This window comes from Astyanax mexicanus, chromosome 9 (genome assembly GCF_023375975.1).
Source record: "Astyanax mexicanus isolate ESR-SI-001 chromosome 9, AstMex3_surface, whole genome shotgun sequence".
In the NCBI taxonomy this organism is placed as follows: domain Eukaryota; kingdom Metazoa; phylum Chordata; class Actinopteri; order Characiformes; family Acestrorhamphidae; genus Astyanax; species Astyanax mexicanus.
In genome coordinates, this window is record NC_064416.1 from 23702541 (window position 1) to 23722618 (window position 20078).

At 40.8% G+C, this 20078-nt stretch overlaps 1 protein-coding gene across 3 annotated transcripts in view; it reads right to left on the reverse strand.

Annotated features, from left to right (window-relative positions):
- Nucleotides 1-20078, reverse strand: part of megf11 (multiple EGF-like-domains 11) — a 194379-nt gene that overhangs the window by 55228 nt on the left and 119073 nt on the right. For all 3 annotated transcript variants that reach the window (XM_022679668.2, XM_022679667.2, XM_015605777.3), the window contains exons 7-10: nucleotides 9286-9532; nucleotides 6542-6662; nucleotides 5835-5971; nucleotides 2737-2949 (exon numbers count right to left, since the gene is read on the reverse strand). In XM_022679668.2, coding sequence (XP_022535389.2) covers nucleotides 2737-2949; nucleotides 5835-5971; nucleotides 6542-6662; nucleotides 9286-9532 — 718 coding nt within the window. The remainder of the gene's footprint in view (nucleotides 1-2736; nucleotides 2950-5834; nucleotides 5972-6541; nucleotides 6663-9285; nucleotides 9533-20078) is intronic.

A 20078-nucleotide genomic window follows, 5' to 3' on the forward strand; every position in this document is an offset into this window, starting at 1 on the left:
CTGGCTGTTGGCTTTTGAGGAGGAAGAGCTCCATAGTGACTAATTGTACTGCTGCTCTGATTAAAGCTAGAATTAGCTCGCCTTTAACACAGATTACCTCTGGCCTGCTTGCTGTCTCAATCATAACCACTGTATAATACGCTGATATTCTGATGAAATATTTTAGCACCAGGGGCAAACATTTCTTAGATTAAAAAAAATAAATATATACAGCTCTGGAAAAAATTAAGAGACCATTTCAGTTTCTGATTCAGTTTATCTGATTCTCTGATTTTGCTATTTATAGGCATATGTTTGAGTAAAATGAACATTGTTGTTTTATTCTATAAACAACATTTCTTCCAAATTAAAAAAAAAAAAATCTTGTAGAGCATTTATTTGCAGAAAACGAGAAATGGCTGAAATAACAAAAAAGACGCAGAGCTTTCAGACCTCAAAATGCAAAGAAACAAGTTCATACTCATAAAGTTTTAAGAATTCAAAAAAATGTTATTTGTTAGAATAACCCTGTTTTTTAAGCACAGCATCTTGCCATGTTCTCCTCCACCAGTCTTACACACTGCTCTTCACCGCACAGTTTCAACCCTTTCAAGGCCATTTGATAGCATTATTAGCCCTCAGGGGCGGGGCCAAAGGGACATTGGCTTCAGCTGAAATCTGATTGGCCCCTTTCCTGTCACTCATCTGTCCTTTGCCATTTCTGAACAAGCATTTTTCACTAGCATTTACAGATGTGTCGTAAATCACACCTGCTCTCTAATCAAAGTCTACTTAATGGTGACATCAACAACACGCAGCCTATAGGGCAAGAGACCTACAAAGCACGTAATTTTAAAAAGGTACAGTTTGGCGGCTCCTTGGGTCAAAGATCCGCCTACCCGCTGTTTCTGTTGGCACTGCGACTCCAAACATGCCGAGGCCAGCTCTTAGCATCATTGCACACCTTCTCTAAAGTTCCTGAGCCAAACTGCTATGTCTGTTAGCACCTTTCAATGTCTTTCAGTATTGTGTCTCTTACCCTGCTAAGGCTGCCTGGTAGAATGTGGCTAATAAGCACCACATCTTCCAAGCCTGGCTGCTGTGTCTGTTAACATTGTGGCTTCAAACCGGCAAAGACTGGTGGTTAGCATCACGACTAACCCAGTTCAACCTTGCCAAACCCTACTGCTGTGTCTGTTAGCATCATAGCTCCAACCTTGCTTATACCGGCTGTTAGCATCACACCTAACCTGCTACAAGTCTTAAGCATGTCATAACTGTGTTTGTTAGCATCGCGGCTCCAACCTTGCTGATACCGGCTGTTAGCATCACAGCTAACCTGCTACAAGTCTTAAGCATGTCATAACTGTGTTTGTTAGCATCGCAACTCCAACCCGAAGCTGACTCATAGCAACAAAACTGTCCTTCTTCAAACTTCCAAACTTTCGAATGATGTATTATATTAGCATAGATATATTTTAGATGACTTGAAGCATAAAATAGTTTTTATTGCAAGTATATAAGGATATATAATGTTATTTAAAGTCACATTCCATCTTTCATATCTCAATTTTTTAATCTAAACTTTAACAGCAGGGCTGTGAATCCAAGTTAAAACTGAAACAAAAATATACAGAGCAAAAACAGACATAAACACTGAGACACTGAGGCCTCTAAAACACTGAAGTGCCACAGAAACAAAAAGAAGAATGCCCAGGCGGAATGGCCCATTTCAAGTCATGACCTCAATACCACCGAGCATAAGGGGCACTGTTTCAAAATAACTGTCCAAAAGACTCTTTCAACTAACCTATACAACCTGCTGCAAACCTGCCAAGACAAATAATAATAATAAAAAAAAACATCTAGAAGATTGTTACATTGAACAAATTGGGAAAACACGAAACATTCCTTCTATTTAAAACACAAACACATTTTATTATATCTTTTAAAATATTAGTGGTAAAAAGTATACACTGATCAGCTGTAATATTTAGTATTCAGATCCATTGAGGACATAGAAGCACTTTACATCTACAAGGTGGAACAACTAGGTTGAAGTCAGTAGACAGTGTTTAAAAAGTCCAGCAGCACTGCTGTGTCTGATCCACTCGTACCAAGGCCAAAAAGTTTTTATACTTAATACAGTCATATTAAAAATTTAAATGAAATAGATAAATTTCTGATTTTCTAAGTGACATAAAGTTAATAAAGTGCTGTAGAAAAAACATGTTTAATTATGATACTAGTGAAGAATTTAGAATATAGTTTATTTTGACTTTTCTGTACTCGTGTATATATAATGTATACTAATTTCTGACTATTGGTATAAATAGCAAGAGGTCAGAAATATTTCACTGCATGTAATTTAATTTGAGATACATTAAGCCAAATTCATTCCGACAGTAACTTTGCACATTATAGAACATATTTATACTGTACATGAGTTGGTTGTATGACAGAGATAATCATAGATCTAGACCTCAATAAGCACTGAAGTGTTGACAAATATATTCTAACCCTGTGTAGCATCACCTGCTCTCTCTAATGAGCTTTCTGCCTTTACAAGGAGAAAACCTAATTAGTGCAGCCGGGTGCCACGATGCATAGCTGGAACAAATACTGTATCTGTAAACACGGCAGATGATGATGACGGTAACTATATATAGTGTATGTGTGTGAGTATATATATTTGTCTACTTCTTGTCAACTGTGATTTTTAGAGATGTGTTTATGTGTCTGTTTATGTATGCTTACCTGAGGGTATTTGTAGCATTGCAGGGGCAGTACTTGTCACAGATGAGGCCGTATAGTCCTGGAGGGCAAAATCTGTCCTGGCAGTGAGGCCCTTTAAAGCCAGTGTCACATAGACACGCCCCGTTGATGTGGTAACACTTGGCCCCATTCTGACAGTCACAATGGAGCGCGCACTGCGGCCCATATGTGCCCACTGGGCACTCCTCCTGGCACCTGGGCATAAGAGACACACTTAACTGAAAGCAGAGCAGCTAACTTTCAAAAGTCAGGTTATTATCCTAAATTAGCTGTTAGAGGAAACGAGGGACAAGCCATCACGTAGAAAAAAATAATTTAAACATTATTTAAACAGAATCAATAATAATGTTAAAAAGGCTCCCCGCAACATCTGCTATAGATGTAAATGTAAGCTTTGTTTCCAGAACATAAAGTTTATGGACAGTTGAGCATAAATCGACATGAGTGCAAACTGTGCGGTAAATTGTCACTAAAAAGTCTGCTTACTGGACAGTTCTATGTTGCTTTAGCCAAGCATCTCAACCTAAATATTTAAAATATCTGAATCAGAATAAATGTGGTTAGTGAAAAAAGACTAAAATAATTTCAGATTTGTAGATTTTAGCATCATAAATATCATATTATAAAATTTTAAGCTCTTTATTAGACTTGTTCACAAAACAGGGGCTTTCTACAAAGCAAAAGACCTGAGAGGGAGACTCACCCTGTGTTCACACTGGCAGGTGACAAGTCACTTGTGTCACTCCATGTTTGTCTCTTGTAGGTGTGTTTGAGGCTGTTTGAGCTGTAGTAAGTAAGGCTTGTATAGGCGTAGCCGGTTAGCATGCTAACAAGTTGTCTATCTAGCTATCTGCTACTTTCTTCCAAGCTTTATTTTTCTCCAAATTACCATGTATTTGTGCAAAAAAGCATCATAGTGGACAGGCCAAAAAGGCCATCCTTTCTAAACTCTATCATAATTCATTCGAATAGAGTTCATTCATTTACACAGAGAAATCTCAACTTCGTTTGTCACTTGTCACTTACCATTTGTAACCATGTCATGGCTACAAATGGCGCCCTCCCATAGGAAATAAAATGTTGCCTGTTGATCTGTCACCTGCCAGTGTAAACCCAGACGTATTTAACCTTAGTTCCTATTTACCGGTCTGTGTGCCTCGTCTACTGTGACCACAAACCAACTCAGACAGCCACCAATCGATGGCATACAAACAGCTATGTTTGTTTAATATTAACTAACTCAACTAAATCAGAACTTAATGACTTAACACAAGGAGCAAGCTCACTTTCATGAGCCCAAGCAGCTGACTTAGACTTACAGCCTGCATCCAATTATAAGATAACACCTACCTTGTAAACATACTAATTTTTAGGCTGGTCTGAGACAAAAGATACACATACTGTATGGAGTTATTTTGGAAAGCTTAGTTAGTAATACCAGTGTTAAAACTACCTCCACTGTATTTAAGCTGTACTTCAGCCTGACCATCTCACACTCAGGCAGCCATGACCAAAAAGAAGTAGGCTTGGGACTAGAAGACTGCTGGTTTAATTTGATAGACCATTAGGAGGTCTGAGTTGGGGTAAGAGTAGTGAAGGAACAGCACTTTCTGCTCTCTCAGTGTTCAAGGCTGAGGTGCCCTTGCAGCAGGCACCTAGCCCCTAACTGTTCCCGGATGTTGAGGTGACCGCCCACAATAAATTCAGAGGCTGTGTTCTTACCCACTAATTTTCTTTCTGTGAATTTGAGTTTGTTTGCTGCATTTAACAAGTTGAAATCCACACATTGTTCTGCCGTTGAATGACTGCCGTGCCGTGTTTTTCTAATATTCTGTGAGTGGCTTATATATATGCTCATCAGTAAACGAGCGCCTTCTGTGGAGCAGAGCAAGGTGAGGCCACTGTCATTAACTACAGTGAATACAATTAGACTGGGGCCCGTTCTCTGCATGGAATGGCAAAGTGACTTAAGGAGAGAGGACTTTTACAAGAAGTTAAATATACAATCCTGGCAGAGCATCAATCTCGAGTGTCCAAAGAAGCCATTAGGAGACAGATAAATAGCTCAATTAAATTATAAAATGGACTAGTTATGTTTCACATTTAAATTACAGCGGCACCAGCTGTATCTGGAGAGACGGTTGTTATTGAAGAGGGGAGTGCTGGTGGTGGTGGGAGGGGAGGGTGTCCTAAAGCAATCTCAGATTATTCCTGCTGGGTTAATTCACCTGTCACAGAGCAAATGAATGAGGGCAATTTTGCAAAATATTAGAGAAAAAAAGACAGACTTGTTCTGGAAGTGTTTTCGCCCTGCTGCGGATCACTTTAGTGAGCTAATAAACCCTCAGGACGTCACAGGAAAATGAAGAGACCTGACCATTTCAATTGACTGGTAATACAACTTAATTACTGGAAATTAATGGCCAGCACCCTACCGGAGCAGTGGAGAGTGGAGAGTGGGACCGATAGAGCACAAAAAGCAGGGGTTCTTAACCTGAGAGATGCAAGCCTCAAGAGTGTCCTTACATAGTCTCTGGTACTATAGGGTCTCCAAAATGTGACCTTGTGATGTAAACCAATAGTTAAGATCTAAAAGTGTATATTTTGTATTTTGTATTATATTTTGTGGTTTGACAACATGGAGTAATTTTAAGATTTTTTTTTGTAGATTTATTAATTGCTCTCTTTGTCTGGCATTTTTCCTATGGTCACCAAACTGGCACTCGTGAGTGGGACAGACTTTCATCGTGTCAAATATAATCATAGTTCAGTAGAATAAAAGTGAATTTTAGTAGTTTGAGGTTTTAGTTGATTTTTTCCATAAAACAAAACTACAGCTGCACTGACTAATGTTTTTTTTTAAATACATTTTGATAAATTGTAAGGAGAAGAGGAATTCTGAATCTCTCAATGTCTAATATTAAACAAATTTCACCTCAGACCTGTGCTGCCTGTCAGTATTACATGCTGAAACCCCTCTGGGGTGTTTGGTTAGGTGACAAGATGATGGTGAAAAGTGGGGTCACACAGTAACAAAAAAAAAAGTTTAGAAGCCCTGTTCTAAACTTGCAGTGGTGTACCTGCGTCCTGTGTAGCCTGCCACGCACTGGCACTGCCCGGTGATGTGGTCACACAGTCCTCCATTGCGGCACGAACAGTCCCTGCTGCAGTTGATGCCATATTTGCCTAATGGGCAGGGCTGGGCACATACAGACCCCTGTGGTGCAGTAAGATTGGAAAGACAGTATGTGTGTGTGTAAAAGAGAGAGAGGAAGGGAGTTTTAGAGGATAGAAGAGACTAATCCACCCAAATCCAATCAAGTCTATCACTAAAGCCTCAGCGCTTTAACACATAAGATGGTACAAAGCCAGTATTAATGAGGCTCAGAAAACTTAGCATATTTAGCTGTTAATAGTAATAATAAGCATCGCTTGCTTTGAGCTTTTCTGCAGATGACTGGCGTTTTTTTTGCTCTTAAGTTTACCCACATGCAACCCAGCTCTCCCCAGCTCTCCATTTCACCCCTCCTCCCACCATTCACTTAACCCCTCATTTAGCCCCCTAATTACCCTTTCTCCCTCATCTCTCTCTCTCCCTCACTTCATCTCACATCATCTATCCCATCATCGCTTATCCTCCGTTTCCCTCTCCTTCACTCGCCGTCTGCCCTTCCCCTCATCATCTATCCCACCACCCCCAATCCTCCTCTCCCTCTCTTTCTCAGTTGACTCCACTCTTTCCCGTTTAGCGTTTCTTTCTCTCTATATGCATTTGCAGCAGCCTTACAGTCCATCCAGCGGGGCAGGAGCATTCTCCAGTGATGTGGTGGCAGGTTCCTCCGTTCTGGCAGGGGCAGCGCTGCTCACACTGGGGCCCGTGACTGCCCGAGGGACATCGCTCTCCGCAGCTGCCACAGCACAAGAACAAAGAACGCTCAGACAGCCAGCGCCATTGCAATGGGTTGCAGCATAAAACGCAAGACTTCAACAGCTTTTTTTTTAGTAAATCCCATGGATAACCCATTGAACCCAAGGCTCATCATTCAGTTATTAATCTTAAAACATTATTCAGTATCTACGCTGAATGATTCAACCACAGAAGCTACTATGTAAATGATATAGTTACAGTTGTGGTCAAAAGTTTAAATACATTCATCATGGACATAAGTATAATAGCAATATTGGCCTTTCAGTCAGTTCTTTGTATTTATTTTCTAGGGCAGAATGAGCTAGGGCATACATCTCATATAGATAAAACAAATTTGCTGCATAAGTTGTAATTTTCTTTTTTTTTTCCTGAAATCAACAGCGCTGATCATGATCACTACCACCCATAGCGCTGTCTACTGTGTGTGGTAAAACATTCTAGGAGATCATCTTCTGTCCAGGCACAGACCAATCACCCGCCTGGAACTTAAGGCTTAAACTTTTTAAAATCCCCCACCTGGAAATATTTGAAGAATTGCAGGGACAAGCTTCTGCCTCTTCTCTGACTTCTGACCATTTACAGAATTCTACACATTCACAGGCTGCTGTCCAGCAAGAGGATTCTGCCCAGCCATAGGATTCTGCCCAGCGGCAGGCTTCTGCCAACTCACAGGCTTCTGCCCACTCACAGGCTTCTGCCCAGCGGCAGGCTTCTGCCCACTTACAGGCTTCTGCCCACTTACAGGCTTCTGCCCAGCAGCACACTTCTGCCCAGCGACAGGCTTTTGCCCAGCGGCAGGCTTCTGCCAACTCACAGGCTTCTGCCCAGTGGCAGGCTTCTTCCCAAATCACAGGCTTCTGCCCAGCAGCAGGCTTCTTCCCAAATCACAGGCTTCTGCCCACTCACAGGCTTCTGCACCTTCAAAGGCTTCTCCACATTTACAGGCTTCTGCCTAGACACAGGCTTTTGCCCACTCACAGGCTTTTGCCTAGGCACAGACTTCTGCCCACTCACAGGCTTTTTCCCACTCGCAGGCTTGTGCACCTTCAAAGGCTTCTCCGCATTTACAGGCTTCTGTCCACTCACAGGCTTTTGTCTAGGCAAGGACTTCAGCCCACTCAGGTTTTTTCCCCACTTGCAGGCTTGTGCACCTTCAAAGGCTTCTCCACATTTACAGGCTTCTGCCTAGACACAGGTTTCTGCCCACTCACTGGCTTTTGACCAGGCACAGACCTCTGCTCACTCACACGCGCTGATCATGATCACTACCACCCATAGCGCTGTCTACTGTGTGTGGTAAAACATTCTAGGAGATCATCTTCTGTCCAGGCACAGGCCAATCACCTGCCTGGAACTTAAGGCTTAAACTTTTTAAAATCCCCCACCTGGAAATATTTGAAGAATTGCAGGGACAAGCTTCTGCCTCTTCTCTGACTTCTGACCATTTACAGAATTCTACACATTCACAGGCTGCTGTCCAGCAAGAGGATTCTGCCCAGCCACAGGATTCGCCCAGCGGCAGGTTCCTGCCCACTCACAGGCTTCTGCCCACTCACAGGCTTCTGCCCAATCACAGGCTTCTGCCCACTCACAGGCTTCTGCCCAGCAGCAAACTTCTGCCCAGTGACAGGCTTTTGCCCAGCAGCAGGCTTTTGCCCAGTGGCAGGCTTCTGCACACTCACAGGCTTCTGCCCAGTGGCAGGCTTCTTCCCAAATCACAGGCTTCTGCCCAGCGACAGGCTTCTGCCTATTCATAGGCTTCTGCCCACTCACAGGCTTTTGCCCAGGCACAGACTTCTGCCCACTCACAGGCTTTTGCCAACTCACAGGCTTCTGCACCTTCAAAGGCTTCTCCGCATTTACAGGCTTCTGCCTAGACACAGGCTTCTGCCCATTCACAGGCTTTTGCCCAGGCACAGACTTCAGCCCACTCACAGGCTTTTTCCCACTCGCAGGCTTGTGCACCTTCAAAGGCTTCTCCGCATTTGCAGGCTTCTGCCTAGACACAGGCTTCTGCCCACTCACAGGCTTCTGCCCACTCACAGGCCTCTGCCCACTCACAGGCTTTTGACCAGGCACAGGTTTCTGCCCAGTCACAGACCTCTGCTCACTCACTCACTGCTCACTCACAGGCAGAGGCCTCTGCCCAGTCACAGGCTTCTGCTCATTCACAGACTTTTGCTCCTTGACATGCTTCTGCTCCTTCACTGGCTTTTGACCAGGCACAGACCTCTGCTCACTCACATACCACTGCCCACCCACAGGCTTCTGCCCAGTCACAGGCTTCTGCCCAGTCACAGGCTTCTGACCAGGCACAGACATCAGCCCACTCACAGGCCTCTGCCCACTCACAGGCTTCTGCCCACTCACAGGCTTCTGCCCAGTCACAGGCCTCTGCCCACTCACAGGCTTCTGACCAGGCACAGACCTCTGCCTACTTACAGGCTTTATACCATATAATATGCCAATGTATGTTGTATTCTCATTCTGCCCCAGTGGTACTAATGTTATGACTGATCGATGTATACACTGTAAGTTCATAGACATGAGATATCGTTAAAAAAGCAATCATTCAAATGTGTAAAATCTGAAAGGCTACTCACACAGCACCCATGTACCCTGGGGCACAGATGCATTCTCCAGTCTCATGGTGGCAGGTGGCACCGTTAAGACACTGGCACTGCAGCTGGCATCCCTTGCCATAGTAGCCCGGCTCACAGTGATCTTCGCAGCGCCAGCCCTGGTAGCCGTCAGTGCAGACACAGGCTCCGGTGATGGGGTTACACAGAGCTCCATTCTGGCACTGGCAGCGGTTACTGCAGTGTGGCCCCCAGTAACCACTCTCACACCCTGAAACACAAGAGGAGGCAAGAAGATGACCAAATGAAGAGCAAAGAACTACAGTCACTTAATGATCCGTATAGCTAGGAAAAATGAGAAACTTAAAATGTAAGGACATATGATCAATCCTTTTTTTTTTAAATAATGGCTCAATCAAGAGGCATGACATAAATTAAAGTGCAGTACAAGTAAAGAAACATTATTACAAGTAACCAAAATAACATGAACAAGAATGAAATTTAAGAAAATAAAGAACACATCGCTTCAGAGTGTTTCCTGTAGATTTTTTTTAGACAGCGGTATCAGACTCAAACTCTCAGCAAACTGTTTAAGGCTGAGTTAATTTTATGCAATACTCTAATATGTGGTATGACGTGCCAATCTAGCTAGCTTAAACTACCCTTCATTCTACCTTTTCCATAGTTACACATTCTCACATACTGTACTGTCCAGGGAAATAATGCTTCTGCTTGTGATATGATTATAGTTTTGTGATTTTTTTCTATTAAATTTTTATTTTGAGAGCACTTGGTCATGCAAAGCATGTATTTCTAGATAGTCATCCTTGCAGACATTCATGTATTTATTCAATGTGTATACATTTTGTGAATCAATAAAAATGAACCCCAGTGGACACGTAATGTGAAAACATGATAAGATGCTCCAGGGCAAATGAGGTCGCTACATGCTGCACAAGTATGTGAGCATAGCTGTTAGAGTGCCAGGCAACTGCAGACTCGGAGGAAGACATCTTAACACTGTCAGCAGGCAAACACCTCGAGCCCCAGGCCAGCATCTCGTGCCAGTGGCATGTGTAAACGAATCAACACACGGACGACAAACCCCCACTGCTGCACCCTCGAGCAAGCAAGTCCTGAAGTATCAGGAAAACTTGAAAGGCTTTCTGAAGCCAGTGGAGATGTGGGGTGAGGGGATGTGATGGAGCTTAGTCCAGGCCTATAAAATATCCAGTACCTATGGATCTTCTGCTCAGGACTTTAAACATGAGTGTGTATGAGTAGACAGAACACTGTATAAAAAGCACTGGAGTAAAAAATTAGCAAGCAGGATGTTTGTGCTGTTTCATAGTGTGTGTGGTTGAGTATATGAGCTGGCAGATCCACACGACTGACCAGCACCACTGCAGATCAACAGCAGAGAGGAACTAAGCTATTATTCCCACCCAGAGAGCAGGGCCTAACTGAGCTCTATTCCTCTATCTAGGTCAGATTCTGAGGTACAAGAGAAGCCTGACTTGTTACTGAGAAGATATTCTGTTCTTGTCTAGCCTGTTTCTATTGAGAATAGTGGAAAAATTGACCCTGAAATTTAATAAGCTGGTGGTGAGCCAGATTCATAGAAGCTTCTTTAGGTGTTTAGTTTATTTCAGCGTTTTTCAGTCCTGGTCCTGGCTCTCCCCTCTCTCCTGCACATTTTAGAGACTTTCTCTGCTTTAAGACCCCCAGCAACTTTAAAAGAGCTTGTTGACAGGCTGATCAGTTGAATGTGGTGTGCTGAAAGCAGGACGGTTGTAAAAGCACTGTTGTAAAAACTATTTTAACATGAAAAAGTGGCTCTTTAGATTAAAAAAAACAGGCACAACAGTGATTTAGCACTGGTAATAATGTATAAGGAGCAGACCCTGCTTTTTTGCCACAATGCAAATGCCACTCAAACTGCAAAAGCTTTGGAAGAGATTATCCTGACTGTGCACTGTTTAAAGCTAATCTTATTTTTAGTGCTAAAATGGCTGGCTTGGTTGGCGCTTGGTCTGATGCCAACCCAAAGGCATTTTTACACCTAAAGCAGTGACACGATAAAATGCATCATTCACTTTAGGAGAAAGAATGTGAATTAATTGACACCTGTTTCAATAAACCTGTTAGATTTTTTATTCTTTGTTAAAGTTGTTTAACAGTAACACTGTTTTTTAAGTAATATGCATTTCAAGAAGTTGACAAGTGTACATGCAACTTGTATCTCTCACGCACAGAAATTACTGGGACAATGCCCATCCAGATGCATCAGTATTTTTTACCTGTGCACAATGAGCAGGATGCAGACATCAAGCAAAAAGCCTGCCACATACAAGTCAATAAATTAAGAAATGTAGCCACCCAATAGCCAATCAAAAGTAGCATCAGATCCCATCATTACTTTCTAAAGAAGACAATGCAGACCGACACACATTGGACGATGCGGGAATGCATTACGTAGCTTATGGTACAGTAAGTCATCAAAATTAGTACTTGCAACATATAAATTATGTTGTAGGAAATTCAACCTGTAATTTGCTTAGAGAATGATGGCGAAAAACTCCATCACAAAATACATGATTGATCTGGCTGGAATAATGAACAACACCATTACCCAAGGTCCCATGTACATTTACTTTCATTCAAATAGGGCATTTGTGTGAAGGTGTAAAACTGAAAACATCTATTCAAACGTTTCATATATCTGCTCTTTTTGGATGCTAAATCAACACCAGAACATTAAACACCCCTTTGAAATGTCGGGTTAGCTTAGCTAACGATTTCATTATCAGTGTACACAGCAGTAGCTTACTGTAGACTGGATTCATTGCAAATATGATTTGACATCGAATATTTATAATATTTATAACATTAAAGTATTCTTTTAATAAAGAGAATACACCAAAAAATACATATATTTTTGGTTTTTCTTAAATAACAAATATCTCTAGTTGTAAAAGCTAGATTTCCAAAAGCAACTTGTTGTGATTTCTTCTGCATAATTCATGTACCTTTTTTAGGCTACCTGTATTTTTCATAGGTTTAAACAAATATACATACTATAACTACATACTTTATATAGGCTAGTTATTGTTATTTTCACACATTGAAATTAAACCAAGAATCATATTTTTTACTATCTGTCAAAAATAAGCCACTATACAAAAAACATGTAGCCCAAAGACTTATATTATGCTACTATATGTATGTTAATTATGGAGGTGTGTACGTGTTCATGTGTATGGAAGTTGTTAGCAGATTACAGTAAATAACCAGCTAAATTGGTTACCACACTGACAAGTGTTGACAGGCTAAATAAGCCCACAGGTCTTCAGATTTTATGAACCAGACTATACACAAGCAGGTGAAAATTATACTCCAGTTCTAATGAATGAGTTGAATAATAAATACTCAACAACACATACTCTGACCAAATCACTATACAAATCAACAGCTCTAGTTTCTGGTTGTTTGGGGAAGAGAGAAAATGTGGTTAATATTCAGTGGACAGACATTAAAAACAAAGTTCTAAGGCCATTGGTAGTTTCCTTAATCCTAAACCCGCATTATTTATAATCACCTAGACAATTTAACATGTATTACAGAAATGTGTGTGTCAGGGTTTGATAATGAACATGCTAATCCTCTCTCCACCCCTTTGGTTTGTTTCAGAGAGAGGAAACTCTTAATGAGCAATAAGGCCCAGTCTGTAAATTGTCTGCAACAGGTTGCAACCCGGCAGCTTCCATCCTGAAATCGGTAAAGTGCAAGATTTGTGAAGCCCTAAAATTTTACTGCCAAACATGTGTTGAGGTATATGGCTTTGGTAAATGTTTTATCAATACTAGCGCATCCCGTGGAAAGCGAGAGTGGACAGTTCATGCATCACTCTCTCTCTAAATTAGTGAGTCACTAATCCCACTGAGAATGAAATGACTAAAACAAACACCATCAATAAGGTAAAGCTTAGGATCTTAGGGCTTAGAGTCAGCCCTGTGGTTCTGGTGTCTTTAAAATGATCTAGCCTGTGTAAATATCTCTGTGGAGCATCTGGAGGCGATTGCAGTGATTGAGAGCGAGCTTTATTTCTCTTATTCACCCTCAGCAGACGCTGGGATTAAAAAAAAACAGCAGCATGCAGCCTGAGCTGCCAGGTCAGTGAATATTCATGTATTGACTCCTGCATCATTTCTGATGAGTGTTAACAGATTTGGGAATGGGAGTACCTGTGCTTTCTTGGCCGAGCTAAGAGAAAGATAGAGAGAGAGAGCGAGAGAGAGAGAGTTAGAAATGGATGAGGTCTTAATGAAAGCTGTTGGCAGGGAGTCTGCAGTGCTCTGTCTCTGTGCCATGCAAACACGAGGCAGATGATCAGCAGTTGGACAGCGAGATGTCCTGTCAATGTAGGGGGGTCACCGAGCGCAGCGTCAGCGTCTTCAGAGGCTAGGCCTGAGTGCGCTGTTTAAATCAGCCCAGAGGGGGCGGGCGGGCGAGCAAGCTATTGATTTGAGCAAATCAAGATTCTTGTGTAGGCCGAGCTCTTGTGCCACACAAATGACCAGCGCACTCTGGAAGCGGCGTGTCAGCGGGTGGTTGGGCGAGACGGATGACCGGTTTGCTGCCTGCTCCGCTCACAGTCAATCATCCGTCCACCCCCTGCCACTCGACTCTCCCACGCTGATGAGCGAAAGAGAGCAGACAAACACAACACATCCACTAACTCGCCAGCCGACTGACCCCGGACCTCGTCAACTCCCCATCAGAGACAAAGTGAAAGCCTCGCTTCGGCTTCTGAGAAAGCACCTCATACTGTGTCACTGATCACCTCTTGATTCCTAAAAAAAAAAAATAATCATTTGGGTCCAGCCTTGGCATCAAATCCGCCTGGGCTGTTACTCGTTTGCAATGATGCTAAACTACTGTGGAGGAGGATAGACAAATAAAGAGGGAAATCTAGTCAGAGCTTAATTTTACTGAAGTTTTTTCTACCTCCAGCTCTCCACAGCTCCACAAAATGTGGCCATCAGAAGACTTAAAGCCTCTTTTCCCCAGCAGAGCAACGCCTCAGCACATCTCCAGCTAAAGCCCATTATCTCGTCGTCTCTCTCCCTGCGCCAAGGCTTTTCCAGGCATGCTAGAGCCTTACTATAACTGTGGGCCTCTGACAGCATTTAGCAGTGATTAAGGAGTCAGAGTTCACTCTGCGCCACGGGCAAGACTGCTAAAATACACATATAGGCTCATCCCAACCGTTCTGTGTTCCAGGGGTGTGAAACGAAAGCTTTCACAAAGATGAGTACAAATCTAAAGGAGGATAAAGAATGGGGGAGGGAGAAGGATAAGGACCCCCCCCCACCCTCCATGCCCGCCCGTGGGGCGCAACACATTTGCTTGAGTGTTCGAGAGAGTGTGTGTAAACGTGTGGGCAGAGAATTCAGTCGGAATCGAGGAGATGTGGAGACCTGCACTGCAACCCCCATTAACAGCACAGGCTTTCCCGCTAACCGGCTAATCAGAAGCTGTGTATTGGGATGCAACCTGCGCTCCTCCACTCGACAGAACTTAGGGCTCTGAGCTGTGCGCCTGAGCCGCGGGCGTGAGTTTGTATACTGTACTTTTATAAGAGGGGAAATCCAATGGTCTAATCCGATCAGATGGATGGGAAAGATCTCCGTGAAGGGCAGCGTGCTCCACAATGCCGGGAGAAGTGAGGCTCAGATCCATAATGTTAGCCTTTGAAGTTCTCCCAGAAGTACAGTAAGTCGGCACAGGTCCAGCCTGCAGGAACAAAACCCGAAATCTTTTCAGATATCAGCCCTATTCAGATGTGCTCAAAACTTGTAGAGAAAAGGTTTTGGCGTTATTTTTAATTGCCTTCAAAGTCTTCTACCTTTGGAAGTAAACATAAGCAGCCTATGAAGTCTTCTACGAGCAAAGTCTGATACTTTACTAAATTAGGATAAGCTTGCTTACTAAGCATCACATTTCCATGGTGTCTATTGGACTGTTGTAATAAATTGTCTTTAGGGTTGTTGACTAGTAAAAAAATTTTAAGGCATGTTTAGTAACACTTTAATCTAGAACTCATATAGAAGCTAATTAGGGATAACCTGAATATTTGGCAACCAAAAATATTAGTCTGAAAAAAACACTTTTGTGTTCGACTGAAAATATTTTTATGGCCCACACTACAAAAAGGTTTTAATTGGAAAAGCAAGACAAAATACATTTAGACTGTTTCATTTATTCAATGATGAAAAAGTGACAAAATCAAAACTTGAAAAATGTTCATTTTGTGTTTGGTTTTACCCAAAAATCCCACTGCATTTCTAAAGCTAATGTTGAGCAAATTTTCACACCAAAATACTAAGGTTTTATAAACATTATGAAAGCCACAAAATAAATTTTTTTACAACCTACACTAAAAAAGCAAGACCATGAATTGAAATCTGCAAAATAAATATTGTGTGGGAAAACAATATGCTTTTCGAAAAATAAATTGGCTGTCATGGGAGAGCAGTGTGTAACCAAATCAGGACAGGAAGTGTTACTATAGAGAACAGCTAGATACTTTCTACACCTGTATAAGTTATGAGGTGTTATCTTATGAGTCAGGCTAAACATTGTCCAGCATGTTCAAGGCAAGTTATCCAATTAAAAGAAGGGGGAAAATAGATTTCAACAAGTCAGCACTTTTGCATAGACGCAAACCACCTCACATGTAAGTTCTTAACCAAGCCAAAATGTGTGTGAGAGAGAGAAAGAGAGAGAGGGAAAGAGAGATGGTGAGTGATGTAGGGTGATGTAGGGTGAGTGTGACCTTAGGTGTCTGTCTTACACCGAACGTAGTTTGGTCAAAGCATTTATAACTTGATTTAAATTATATGTAAATGACAAACTATGCATACACTTGCTACTTCATTGTTACACAGCAAAGCTATAAAAATGGAGACCTAGGTTCAAAAACATCACTAAACACAATGTCATTGAATGACTTCAGGTAATAAAGATGGTGTCCTTCAAAGCGTCATCCTGAAATCATTTTTTTTTTTCGAAACTCTTAAGTGTTCCTGAATATTTTACACAAAATGACCTCATCCACGACGAGAACAAATTTCAAATAAACATCTCATAGGCCTTGTAGAGGTTAAAAAAATATCCAAACACTTCTTTAAATAGACACATTTATAAAAAAAATAAATAAATAAAATAATGACTAAGAATTGCATGACAAGGACAGTTTGTCCATAACAACCAAAAACTAAAGGTAAGGTTGTTGTAATATCGATATTTTAAGAGGGCCTTAATCATTTCTTGTAAAAGAAAGCACAGTAAGCAAGATTGATTACAGTACTGTGTCTCAATCAAAACACAGAGTGCCTCTAGGGCCAATTATAGTCTCCCTGCACCTAGTCCTACACTCTGCTCCTTTAATTAAAACTCCAGCAATACAGAGCCACGCTCCAATCAGCCAACTCACCAAAACCTAGGCTCTTTAACTAATGGCTACAGGATGTGGTAAATTGGACTCCAGTGAAACAAAGTCTGCAAATGTGACAGAAAATGAACATTTTTACTTAGGGTCAGAATAGGTGTATTTTTATAACACAGTAAGTCTATGAGTCATTGTGTCCTTAGTTCAACAATAAGGCAGTGCATATATAGAGGCAATGACTCTTTGCGTTCATTACTGTGCCTTAGTGTAACTTTATAAATTATAAATACTAACATCTCTGAATATTCGAAGACTTCTAGACTACATGATACTTTAAACTAACAAAAATAAAACAATTTCTTTCATTTAAGAAACTGCACTAATTATAATAATAGTTAATAGTGGCAAATGGTGAGCACTTTTGATTCCTAATACGCTGGCATGCCTAATGTCCTGTCTTATGATGTTTGTCCCATAGAAGCAAAATAATTCTGTACCCACTATTGGGATATGACTGTGAGACCCCATGCATTAAATGTGCATGTGATTTCTTTTACAGTCACAATTCTAGACAGACACCACTGGTCACAATCATTTACACTCACTGTGTTGTCTGCTGTGGATGGTAATGCCCTCTATGATGTATTCTTAAAACACATTTGACACTATGGATTGAAGACCACACAATTTGGAAATGGAATGTTGTATTTATCTGGCATCCACTATCAAGCCTCGCTCAAACTTTAATTACTGACGTTACCTTGCTGTGAGTGTGCCAGTGTGCTCAAATCTCTTAATGTGCACAATCTTTTGCATAGTGAAACAATTACAAATTGTACAAGACAAAATTAATCAGCCTTGCCTATAATATTGTAAAGAATATTACATATTTAACATGTTTAACCTTTGTTTCAACTTTTGCTCATGTAAGTATTCACAGGAACAGAAATTTAGACCAGGAATGCTGAAACCTTTACATGCCATGGTTTAGCCTACTTAGAATTATCTTTGGCCGCCTGTATTACTAGGATAGAGATGATTGGAGTAGCCACATTGCTTAGACCTCAAGCATTTGATCTTACTACACTGTATACTTGATCAAAAGACCTGTAGATTAAAAAAATATGTAAATGAGATGTCAAATAAGATGAACTTATTAAAATTTTAAGAACCTCTTTTCCATCACAAAGAGTCTTTCATATAAAGACAGAAAATCCCCAAAGCCTTGCGTATAATGTAAAGATTGTATATCAGCTAAAGATAAAAAAAAAACCTACAGTCCAAAAGCAAAAATAACCTAACCTTTATTTTTAAATGGTTTTATTATAGTAATCTGTTTACACCTGAATTTAGCATGTGTTTTTGGTGATCGGATCACATTTGGATATTATTTATCCGCATATAAGAGCAGTACTGCAGTGTAAGTTCCCTCGAGGTTTGAACAGTCCACTGCATTTTCTGATAGAGCTGTTAAAATGCGACAACCATCTATTGTTTCACTGTGTAGTAAAACCCTCTTGGCTTTTCTATACTTTTTTGATGACAGATCAGATGTAGACATTTGTGTGCAATTCCCACAGGACTATGAAATAAACTACAAAATCTAATTTGGTCACACATGGGAAACACTTTAGTGAAGTGTAAACAGAATCCAGTCAAGTTTATTCAGATACTAGCCAGATACAAAATGCATGTTAATGCTACGTATATACAGACTTTTGCAGTCTTTAGGTTAAGAGAGAGTATAGATTCTTCAGCTATTAGGAAGTCAAACAATGATACCGTAAGCTTATGTTCAGACTTCCATCACAACTCCGGCCTTTAGTATATCTAGATTGTATCCAGATTGATTTTTGATAGTCTGGATGGCCAGAAACCACATAAAATCCAATTTTTGAAAAATCGAATCCAAATCAAGCTTGGAAGTGGTCTTAAATGCAATCATAATCGGATTTCTTTCAGTCTGGATGCTCAAATCAGATTTAAACGTGTCTTTCGCACCATCAAATGCAGAGTGGTGGTGAACAGATGCTGATGCTTGTTACCACAGCAACCCATGCAAATCTGATCTGATGACTCAATTAGGGCTGCAACAACTAATTAATTAACCTTACACGTGGCAGCTCAACCAGCAGTTTCAAAATAAGCTGTACATTCAAGCTAACATTAGCACCAAGTTCTATAGTTCTCAATGTTACTGTGAGAGTAGTTAAACAATACATTTTTTATTTTAAGTAAATTAATCTTACATGTGTTTAGCTAATTTTCTGTTCCACCTTAAATGTGGTGGCAGATTTTTTAGGGTTGTGACATTGTGAAGAAATGCTTGAGTGTATATTTACATTACATACACTGTTGTGTTATTAAATAATGATAATAATAATAAATTGTGTGTAAATGTCGGGATATATTTCTTCATGCAAACATTTTAATAGTGATCGGTTGTGTGTTTCTTATGTAATTAAAACATTAGTACAAAAACACTGTTTATTTAATAAAATGCTTAAAATCAAATGCAGCTTTTTATCCCTTTTATCTTATTAATAATACAATAATTGAAAAATAATCAACATATTAATCAATTATTCAAGTAATCGTTTGTTGCAGCCCCAGTCTCAACAGATCAAATCCAATTAACCTGCAGTCTGGACACAGACAGTGAGGATGTTCAGACATGCCATTAAAAAGCATTTTTGAAAATTAGATCACATTAAGATTTCACTTGTTCATATTAAAAACCCTGGGTGAGATGGGATTAGGATCGGACTCACTAAAACCACATTCAAAGCTGGTCAAAGATGAATCTCCTCTACATTTAACATTTAAGTGTAAACATCATGTGTTTTCTGTGATCAGAATCCATCAGACAAGAGGAACAAAGGTCAGTCAAAAAAAGTAACATTGATATGCAATCCGTCAAGTTTTCTGATATGTAAAGACGAGAACCATGTATTGTTACACAGTGTTATAGAACCCCCAACGTTACTCTAAATAGTTTTATAATGAGGGGAAATTAAATTGGATCTGGTCACAATTTTTGCGTGAACACATTTTAATGAGAAGTGTAAACAAAATCCGATCCAATTATATCTGGATTTTATCTGGGTACAAACTACTAACTTCACATAGAAACATGACCGCAATCCAACAGTACATTTTTGCATTCAGAGTCATTCAGGCTCTGTCTGCAAGGTGTACTGGCCCAGTGCTGCTACAATGAAAGCACAGACAGGCAAGCCCAACAAAGCAGGGATTGATATCATGTGGTTTCTAGTGTAAGTAACCTCCAAGACATTTATCAGAGTGCTGAGGCCGGCTGTCACAGATTAATGAGGCTACAAGGACAGCTGTATTGCTCTGAGGG